Source organism: Nanorana parkeri, unplaced genomic scaffold (genome assembly GCF_000935625.1).
Source record: "Nanorana parkeri isolate BGI_ZX_2015 unplaced genomic scaffold, ASM93562v1 scaffold1894, whole genome shotgun sequence".
Classification (NCBI taxonomy): Eukaryota; Metazoa; Chordata; class Amphibia; order Anura; family Dicroglossidae; genus Nanorana; species Nanorana parkeri.
Window position 1 is genome coordinate 257,787 of NW_017308162.1, and position 11,236 is coordinate 269,022.

At 49.0% G+C, this 11,236-nt stretch overlaps 1 protein-coding gene across 1 annotated transcript in view; it reads left to right on the plus strand.

Annotated features, from left to right (window-relative positions):
- The first annotated feature begins 111 nt into the window (after positions 1-111).
- Positions 112-11,236, plus strand: part of GPBP1L1 (GC-rich promoter binding protein 1 like 1) — a 23,888-nt gene continuing 12,763 nt past the window's right edge. Inside the window, 4 exon segments of the mRNA XM_018572000.1 lie at positions 112-330; positions 2,029-2,148; positions 4,824-4,953; positions 10,128-10,408. Coding sequence (XP_018427502.1) covers positions 2,089-2,148; positions 4,824-4,953; positions 10,128-10,408 — 471 coding nt within the window. The 5' untranslated portion in view covers positions 112-330; positions 2,029-2,088.

Below are 11,236 nucleotides of genomic sequence, written 5' to 3' on the forward strand. Positions count from 1 at the left end.
TTACATTAGTTTTTTTTTTCATTATTGAGTAGTTGATGGAATCTTGTCCCATGTGACCTCTACACAGCTCAAGCTTTCACTTTTTTTTTTATTTTGTTTTTGGGGTTTTTTCTTTTTTTGTGCAAAAAAAAAAAAAGAGAGCAAAATGAGCCCTTAAGTGGCAGGTTTGGCATAGCGGGCAGACTGGCATGTAGAAACGGGGTCTTTGCCTTTGCCAGATTTCTCGAGGGGCCAACCTTCCCTCCCTCCCCCTCACCAATCGTATCTAAAGCCCTGCGCCCAGCCGTCCCACAAAACTGGAAGGAGGTGCCGTTGGTGCTCAGACTGAGGGTGAGTAGGCTTGTCCTGTGTTCTGTATTTGGAGTTCTTTTAATTAGTTTTGTTGTTTTTTATGCTCCGTAAACGTCTATATTTTAAAATAACTTGGTTTTTATTTTATTTGAAGATATGTGCTCAGGAATGTTTATGCCTTTTTGTTTTTGGTAGACATTTTTTAAGGGCTTGTTCACACCAGTTACAGTGCGATCCGACGCGGTTAGCTGCTGGAACACACTGGGTGGAATTTATCAATATTGGAGCAGACAGAATTTGGAGCAGTTGCCCATGGCAACCAATCAGCATCTCTCTTCAGTTTGCTAAGGTAAGATTTGAAAATGAGAGAAGCTAATTGGCTGCAGTGCAAATCTGCTCCAGATTTGATAAATTCCCCCCCTCCCCCCCCACTATATTGCATACTAAACTCCCCCCGGCATTCTGGGGCGGGAGGGGGGCGTTGGCGGTGCATTCAAATCAATGGCCCCGCAGCTAGCCCATGCTGGAACGCACTGTAATAGGTGCAAACAAGCCCTAAAACATACACAACCCTATAGGAAATTGCATCTCTAAACATGGAAAAGGACCTTTAGAAAAATGTTTGCACTTTCAGTTTAAAGGAGAACTATGAGGGGGGAGGGGGAGGGGCTTTTCACTCACCTCATAGTTCTAGCCGACCTGTGACAATGAGACTGTCACAGGTCGACTCAATTGATCGGGAGGTGAGCGAACACATACAGGTCGGTGCTCGCTCACTTCTCGATTCTGTCACTGCAGAGAGCCGTGACAGGGGAGGGACTGGATTCCCCCCCTCCCCGCTCCGATACGCCAGCGCTGATAGATGGATACTTTCCAGGTGAAGCAAAACAAAAAATTATCAAAGTCTTACAATAGACGTACACTCTGCCATGGTGACCACACAGGCAATGGGATAAAGACTCTCATCCTCCCACACTCTGACTACACTGAAAAGGTTTTGTTTAGAGTTGGGCTTTTAGAACCGACCATGCATGCGCTTTTATTCCCTCCCGGGCCACATTCACACCTTCAGTTAAAGCCTATTCCTTATCCCTGCAACCAGAATCGCAGGTGGTTGTACATAGCGGCTGCCGCTCAGCCTATACAAAGCAATGGCAGTGGCTGCAGCTGTTGGTGGCTGCGCAGACGTAATCAGACAAAGCCAATTACCTGCAGTTAGGGACAGAAGATTGCCCCTGGTTGCAGACTGTCTGTGCCCTGGGATGATCATCTGTCCCTAACTACAGGTAATCCGCTTTGTCTGATTACATCCGAACAGTCACAAACCGCTGCGGCTGTTGTCAGCCTGTCATTACCTTTTGTATAGGCTGAGCGGCAGCAGCAATGCACAAGTACTGCCGCCAGAATTCGGAATAGACCCTAATGGCAGCTGTGAATGGGGGTCTCGCTGCAGAAGCTTGAATAGAATAGTTCCTTCAGGAGAGCTTACAAATGGCCAGGCCCTTTGGGTCGGGGGGTGGCGACTTGGAAAGCCCCGGCAGCTCAGCCGCTCCCAGCAAGAGTGGCCCCGGCAGCTCAGCCGCTCCCAGCAAGAGTGGCCCCGGCCAAAAACCCAAAATAGAATGGGCTGTGATTAAAAACATGAGGCGTGTTTGAGGGCCCCGGGAAGGCATGTTGGTGATGTGTTTATATTGACGGGAAGTGTTGGAATGACAGCGCTTTGTATGTGTCTTTCAGCAGCCCCTGCCTTGGCCATGAGGATTAATGCCTCCATTCACTGCTAGACCTACAACCTAAATGGCGCAGCATGACTTTGTACCTGCTTGGCTTAGCTTCTCCACACCTCAGTCCTCCAAGGTAACACTTCTTTATTTGTTGGTGTTGTTTTTATTTATTTGCATTGTTTCACTGTAACTTCTAGGAACTAAAAGTGAATCTAAACCCGAAAATGTCATATCTTGCAGTGTACTCGTTCTAAGGTGTGGTGGCTGCCTGGGCTGAACAGGATTTGCATAACACCGGGTTATTTAAAGCAGTGGTTCTCAACCTGCGTAACCTCAGGGCCCACATTTGTCCTCGGCCATTAAGTTGTGACCCCCAATTCGCACTTCAATGGAACACACAGCGTTGCGGTACCGCGCGTTGCGGTGTGGACGAATCAAATGAATGGCAACGCACCTCCCACACCAGAATGCATAGTAGGTGCGATTGCACGGTGCAGTGCATTAATCGCACAGGACTGTTCAATTAACGCAATGTACTAGTGTGAACGGGCCCTCAATAATACTGACGGATGCACACAGACACATTGTCATACACACTACAAAAAGTTTATTTTTTTTAAGGTGCAACCAGTCTCCCCACCTTTACAAGAACTGGAGTGGGTCCTCCGCCTGGGGTCCAGCGTGGGCTGCTGTGCTGTGACGGAGCTCCGTCTTTTTGTGCATCGCTCATACAACCCCCTTGCGCGTCCTGTAGAGGTGCCGGGGGCCAAAACATGACGTCAGTCCAGGCACCTCTAGAGCAGTGCTTCTTAAAGTGTGGGTTGCAACCCCATATGGGGTCCCGCAAGTGAACAGGAGGGGTCAACATCTGAATCCCCGGCCAGGGCTGCCATCAAGGGGGTACGGCCGGAGAGGCCTGGGCTCGAAACAAGAGGGGGAGGGGGACGAGAAGAGAGACACTGACAGACGCTGGGGGGGGGGGGATTAGGAGAGAGACACCGACTGACGTTAGGGGAGGGGGTAGACACTGACCGACACTGGGGGAAAGAGGGGAGAGACACCGTCCGACGCTGGGGCCCCTTAAAAATTTCCTCGCCCAAAAAGGGGTCACGAGTGGAGAAAGTTTAAGAAGGCCTGCTCTAGAGGACATGCGAGGAAGCTGTAAGCAATGCAAGTATGGATGTAGCCATAGCTCCAGCCCACCCCACCTGAAGCTGACGCTGAGCAGCATATGAATGGCTATTTGGTGCGAGAACTGACAGTACTGCGCTAGGAGGCTGAGAAGCCTCTCGCCTAGACAAATGGAAACACTGAACACAATGTCGCGACCCACCAGTTGAGAACCAAGGATTTAAAGTGTCTTTACCAAAAAAAAGTAAGGGGTCTGCCATTGAGAATGTTGTTTCCCTGGCTGTCATGCTGATGCTTTTGGTTATGACTCCAAAAGAGCTGAATCCTTTTACTCGGCTGATTTCAAAAGCAGACCAGCAATGGCGGTCCACGTACATCTCTGACGGCCGAGTCTCCTTAACAGCAAGGGTGAATGGGTCCTTATGTAACCTTCCTGTACTCTCTTACAGCGCCCACATACCTGTGTGAGAAACCCGACGGGTCTTTTAACTAGAGCTGCAGCTAACAATTATTTTCAAAATCGATTAGTTAGCCGATTATTACGTTCGAGTTAATCGTTTAAAAAAATAAAATGTTAAAAAATGGCTCCAGTGATGGGACTACTAGTTTGTATTGAGATTGCAGCCCATCACAGGAGCAAGCTTGGAGCGGTGGAAGTAAAAAAGAAAGAAAAAAGTGTGGTGTGCAATACAGTAAAATGAAAAGTGTAAAATTATACAGCAATGAATGCAGAATGGCACCCGCTATAGAGGACTACAAAACCCAGCAATAGTACATTATACAGCACAATGCAGAATACCGCCAGCTATAATGTAGTATTGCTGGGTTTTGTAGTCCTCTATAGCTGGTGGTATTCTGCATTGCGCTGTATAATATATTATTGCTGGGATTTGTAGACCTCTATACAGCGCAATGCAGAATAGCATCAGCTATAGAGGAATACAACAAATCCCAGCAATACATTATACATACAGTATATAATGTATTGCTGGGATTTGTATTCCTCTATAGCTGATGGTACATTGTGCTGTATAATATACAGTACAGCAGAATGTACCATCAGCTATAGAGGAATACTAATCCCACTATCCCAGCAATACATTATAGAGCACCATGTGGGGGGAAAGTGCATGCTTACCTGAGCAGTCTTCCAGCTACTTGTTTCTGAGATCGGACCTGTCTATCGGCGGCTGTCATCCGCCCCACACCTGCTCCTCCTTACTACATCTCCCCGCGTCCCTCTGACGATCGTGGATGTGGGCGGTGAGGGTGGGAGGAGGTGCAGCGTGTGGAGCGTGGATGCTGCCGGGGCGGGTCTGGCAGCGGCGAGCGTGAGGTGGGGAGGAGGTGTGGTGCGCAGCGTGTGTGGAGCCGTGAACAGGGCCAACCAATCGGAAGCCGATTAATCGATGATTGAGAAAGTTGACAACTTTTTCAATAATCGATTATGTCGATTAGTTGTTGCAGCCCTACTTCTAACCCTTCTCTACCGTGTTAAAATAAATATATTTATCATACGTTCTTTATTGTGGCAGACGTTGGCTTTAAGAAGGGCTCACAGAATGGCGGCTTCCATCTCGAGCTGCTGAGCCAGATATTGTACGACCGACGCGTTTATGAAATATAATGCGAGGAGTGTTTGTTGCAGGTTCTCAGTTTTGTCTCCTTTTGCTGTAGTCCTCTGCAGGCGTTGTTGAGAAACATGGCGAGCACCTTCCCCGGGGCGAGGGCCGTCTGGGGGTGAGTCGCAGAAGACACAACTCTTCCGATGGCTTCTTCAACAACGGACCTCTCCGCACCACAGGCGGTAAGTGACAACATGGAGGTGATTGTGTGAATGACTTCCCTCTGCATGTGGAATAAACACAAAAAAAAGGAGCGCTACTACCTGGGGAAATACTTATGGTGGTGTAGTAGCTATAAACCAATGTATATGTAAAGAGGTGCAGGGACTCACTGTTGGATCTAGACGATGTTGATCCTATGGTGACGGATGAGGGGTGCGTGTAGCATCAATGGAGACGTAAAAATATTCATCATCCATGTGGAGTCATGACTGAAACGGGGTTGCGTTTTGAAGGAGTATCCGATGATCCACAAGGTATGTGTATGGGAGATGTATGATCCTCGTTGGATGCTGTCCCCGATGTATCAACCACCAAATTGTGACCCAAAGAAACAAAATAAAAAGTAACGTGCTCAGCTGGCCAGGCTGAGCCGTGGCGGTTAAACAGGGAGCGTCCGTGCCGACAGGCACTTCCAGTAGAAAAAATGTCCAGCAAGGGACGGAGCAACTATAAGGCCCCATTCACACACGAATCGGCCGGCACGTACAGCTCTGTGCTGCGTGCGGGGCCGTACCAAGTAGCTGCCGGAAAGGACAGGTGCTGCGTGTGATTAGTACGCAGCCCCCGTCCTTCTCTAAGGCCCCATTCACACCTGACCGTTTTGTAGCGCATCCTACGCTCGATGAACGCTCTACAAAACGGTCAAAAAAATAAAAAAAAAAAACCGCGTGACGGTCGCGCGACAGACGCGCATATTACAATACGCATAGGTGTGAATGGGGCCTAATGGGGCTACGTGCGCCTACACACCTCAATTGCAGGTCCGTAGGGGTGCAGGTGAGCGTATTCATACGCCGTCGGAATGGATCCTGTATGCGTCCCGGCCAGAAAACCCTCACCCCTAAGGACCTGCAATTGAGGTGAGCGTAGGGGGGAGAATGTTGTTTCCCTGGCTGTCATGCTGATGCTTTTGGTTATGACTCCAAAAGAGCTGAATCCTTTTACTCGGCTGATTTCAAAAGCAGACCAGCAATGGCGGTCCACGTACATCTCTGACGGCCGAGTCTCCTTAACAGCAAGGGTGAATGGGTCCTTATGTAACCTTCCTGTACTCTCTTACAGCGCCCACATACCTGTGTGAGAAACCCGACGGGTCTTTTAACTAGAGCTGCAGCTAACAATTATTTTCAAAATCGATTAGTTAGCCGATTATTACGTTCGAGTTAATCGTTTAAAAAAATAAAATGTTAAAAAATGGCTCCAGTGATGGGACTACTAGTTTGTATTGAGATTGCAGCCCATCACAGGAGCAAGCTTGGAGCGGTGGAAGTAAAAAAGAAAGAAAAAAGTGTGGTGTGCAATACAGTAAAATGAAAAGTGTAAAATTATACAGCAATGAATGCAGAATGGCACCCGCTATAGAGGACTACAAAACCCAGCAATAGTACATTATACAGCACAATGCAGAATACCGCCAGCTATAATGTAGTATTGCTGGGTTTTGTAGTCCTCTATAGCTGGTGGTATTCTGCATTGCGCTGTATAATATATTATTGCTGGGATTTGTAGACCTCTATACAGCGCAATGCAGAATAGCATCAGCTATAGAGGAATACAACAAATCCCAGCAATACATTATACATACAGTATATAATGTATTGCTGGGATTTGTATTCCTCTATAGCTGATGGTACATTGTGCTGTATAATATACAGTACAGCAGAATGAACCATCCTCTAAGAATGTACCATCAGCTATAGAGGAATACTAATCCCACTATCCCAGCAATACATTATAGAGCACCATGTGGGGGGAAAGTGCATGCTTACCTGAGCAGTCTTCCAGCTACTTGTTTCTGAGATCGGACCTGTCTATCGGCGGCTGTCATCCGCCCCACACCTGCTCCTCCTTACTACATCTCCCCGCGTCCCTCTGACGATCGTGGATGTGGGCGGTGAGGGTGGGAGGAGGTGCAGCGTGTGGAGCGTGGATGCTGCCGGGGCGGGTCTGGCAGCGGCGAGCGTGAGGTGGGGAGGAGGTGTGGTGCGCAGCGTGTGTGGAGCCGTGAACAGGGCCAACCAATCGGAAGCCGATTAATCGATGATTGAGAAAGTTGACAACTTTTTCAATAATCGATTATGTCGATTAGTTGTTGCAGCCCTACTTCTAACCCTTCTCTACCGTGTTAAAATAAATATATTTATCATACGTTCTTTATTGTGGCAGACGTTGGCTTTAAGAAGGGCTCACAGAATGGCGGCTTCCATCTCGAGCTGCTGAGCCAGATATTGTACGACCGACGCGTTTATGAAATATAATGCGAGGAGTGTTTGTTGCAGGTTCTCAGTTTTGTCTCCTTTTGCTGTAGTCCTCTGCAGGCGTTGTTGAGAAACATGGCGAGCACCTTCCCCGGGGCGAGGGCCGTCTGGGGGTGAGTCGCAGAAGACACAACTCTTCCGATGGCTTCTTCAACAACGGACCTCTCCGCACCACAGGCGGTAAGTGACAACATGGAGGTGATTGTGTGAATGACTTCCCTCTGCATGTGGAATAAACACAAAAAAAAGGAGCGCTACTACCTGGGGAAATACTTATGGTGGTGTAGTAGCTATAAACCAATGTATATGTAAAGAGGTGCAGGGACTCACTGTTGGATCTAGACGATGTTGATCCTATGGTGACGGATGAGGGGTGCGTGTAGCATCAATGGAGACGTAAAAATATTCATCATCCATGTGGAGTCATGACTGAAACGGGGTTGCGTTTTGAAGGAGTATCCGATGATCCACAAGGTATGTGTATGGGAGATGTATGATCCTCGTTGGATGCTGTCCCCGATGTATCAACCACCAAATTGTGACCCAAAGAAACAAAATAAAAAGTAACGTGCTCAGCTGGCCAGGCTGAGCCGTGGCGGTTAAACAGGGAGCGTCCGTGCCGACAGGCACTTCCAGTAGAAAAAATGTCCAGCAAGGGACGGAGCAACTATAAGGCCCCATTCACACACGAATCGGCCGGCACGTACAGCTCTGTGCTGCGTGCGGGGCCGTACCAAGTAGCTGCCGGAAAGGACAGGTGCTGCGTGTGATTAGTACGCAGCCCCCGTCCTTCTCTAAGGCCCCATTCACACCTGACCGTTTTGTAGCGCATCCTACGCTCGATGAACGCTCTACAAAACGGTCAAAAAAATAAAAAAAAAAAACCGCGTGACGGTCGCGCGACAGACGCGCATATTACAATACGCATAGGTGTGAATGGGGCCTAATGGGGCTACGTGCGCCTACACACCTCAATTGCAGGTCCGTAGGGGTGCAGGTGAGCGTATTCATACGCCGTCGGAATGGATCCTGTATGCGTCCCGGCCAGAAAACCCTCACCCCTAAGGACCTGCAATTGAGGTGAGCGTAGGGGGGGGAAAGGGGGCTGCGTACTAATCACACGCAGCACCTGTCCTTCCCGGGCAGCTGCTTGGTACGGCTCCGCACGCAGCACAGAGTTGTATGTGCAGGCCGATTTGTGTGTGAATGGGGCCTAAAGAAGGTGGCCACAGCAAGGTGTGGAATGGGGTGAGAGAGCACCGAAGGTCTAACAGGCGACTACGCATTTCGAGGCTCTGCCTCTTTATCAAGCCTGGGTAAATGTGCAGGAGGGATGGCGGGAAAGAAGGCGTTTAAATCTGACAGCTGGGCAGAGTAACCAGCTGTGTGGCTATGTGATTGGTGGAAACACGAGGGGGGGAAGGATAGGGACCGCACACTGCTTATCATTATGTGTAATTATTATTCTCCTCCATTGTTACCGCAGTAGTGCGCTTATCCATTTTTTAGTCGTTCTGTTCCCTCTGCATGCGTCACTGAAATATATTCTAGAAATGTATGAAAGATCGATATCTGCACCGATCATGTACACTGAAGGGCAGATTTATGGAACCTGGAGTAATGTGGAGTTGATAATCGCAACCAAGCAAAATGAGGAGGTCGGGCTGCCTCCTGGCGAACCTGCATCCAGTTTTATCTTCTGCCCCATGTGCTCCAAGATGGAGACTCTTATAGGTTAGAGTTAGGCCTGCACTATATAGAGGCGCCTTGGCGCGGCTGTGCGGCTTTCACATTTTCTGCAGAAGACGTGTATCTAAACCTCTGTTTTTAACCTTAGCGGGTTTTTTTGCATGCTGGCTGGTGAGTGTGCCGGGAAACTTTTTGCTGATCACAACCAGTCTTTTTGCATTCGAAAGGTGAAACCAGATTGGTCATTGTTGGCAAGAGCCTTCCATTTGCTCCAATTTTGTTAAAAGAAAACTATAATAAATGTGGTAAATTTTCAATTTTCTTTTAGATTTTATTTAATAAAGACAAAGGGGTTCCCAGAGAACTTTGGGATAGCTAGAGAGAGCAGAGCAGCTTGCTTTGCAGTTCCCTGTAATTTAAACGCCCGGCTGAGCGCTGAAGGAGGAGTCACTGCTGTGATGATTTTAGCTCTGGCATAAATTATGTACAAACCACAATTCTCGCATTTCCATCAAAGTAGACTTGCATTTTTATAATAGGGCTGCGGAAATTAACGATTAATTTCTCGCTTAATCGTCAAACTTTTTGATCGATCCAAATTATTTTGATCGCTAATGAAAACACTCACCTCTCCGCCGGCTTCCGGGAGTCCCGATGGCGATCCAGTGACGTCACCGGACTTCTCCCCCCTTCCTCAAGTGGCTCCGTCGGCTAACGAAGGGAAGGGGGGAGGAGTCCGGTGAGGGCGATGTCAGTGACGTCACCGGACTCCTCCCCCCTTCGTTAGCCGACGGAGCCACTTGGGCCGGTGAGTTTGCCCAAGAAACTTGTTCTGCAGGAGCGCCAGCCAAGGCATCGGCCCTATACACATACATCACAGCAATGAAGTAATAAAATGAACTCGGATCACACTAATCCAGCACGTTATTATTCTGAGTTGCCCCACTCAAGCGGCGGCCATATTGGGTGGGGGCACGTGAGATTAATAACGTGCTGGATTAGTGTGATCCTAGTTCATTTTATTCATTGCTGTGCTGTATGTGTATAGGCCAATGTAGCTGGATCTCTATATGCGTTATCGAAATGAATCGATTTTTTTAATCAGTACCAGCCCTAGTTTATAACCCTTTTCTTCAGTGAATGATATGAAGTCAATGTTCTGATTTGGCGCATTCTCTCCCCAGGAGATTCGTGGCACCAGCCGTCTCTTCTCCGCCATGATTCTGTGGACTCTGGGGTCTCTAAAGGCACCAACCAATCCTCTCAGCCAGGATGGCACGGGGGATCGCGGGAAAGGTCTGACAGCGCCTCACAGAGAAATGGCGGGACAGGCGGTTCCGGCCACCGTCACCGCAACGGACACAACCTCTCTCGTAAGAACGCTTCCGTGCAGGAGAAGCAGTCGGCCGAGACCCGAGAGGAAAAGAACGCGGACAAGAAAAAGCTGCAGTTCGAAGAGGAGGATTTTGTACGTATTGAAATGCATGTTAAAGTTTGTTTGCAATGTGCGCACATCAGCAGAGAGGTGACCGCAATGCATTGTGGGATGGTGAGGGGCTTCCCAGAGATGGTCGTGGCCGGGTAGTGCTCGTTGATTCATGGGCTCCAAGACAGGAGATTTGCTCATAAATCAAGGTACATGCAGACACCTTCGAGCGCCATGTCAGGCTAGCAATGGCCGGTATGGCACGGGCCTTAGACTGCCGGGGTGGCCTGTATGGCACGGGCCTTAGACTGCCGGGTGTGGCCGGTATGGCACGGGCCTTAGACTGCCGGGGTGGCCTGTATGGCACGGGCCTTAGACTGCCGGGTGTGGCCGGTATGGCACGGGCCTTAGACTGCCGGGGTGGCCTGTATGGCACGGGCCTTAGACTGCCGGGTGTGGCCGGTATGGCACGGGCCTTAGATATGGCACGGGCCTTCGACTCATTTGTGCGTCTCGCCCTGTTTAGAACTGTAGGCTTTACGGAAAAAAAAAGTTATGCAGCGGCACCCAATAATGTTTCTCACTTATGATCCCATCCAAAGCTTGTTTTGTTTTTTTAATTTTTTTATTTCCTCCCCGTTGCCACAGTTTGCGCCTGCCGAGCTTTGTTTGGCTAAAGTGTGACGTAAAGCTCTCATTTGGTATATCACTTTAGAGACGCAGATCATCCACCTCGTCCTCAGCACGGCCCAGCCCTACCTACCCCCACCCAACACTTACCCTCTGCACCCACTGCAATAGATTTACATATAACATGCACCCGCGGCTGCCAGGAACAGTCCTACAAATACGCCCCGCAGTAGGGGAACG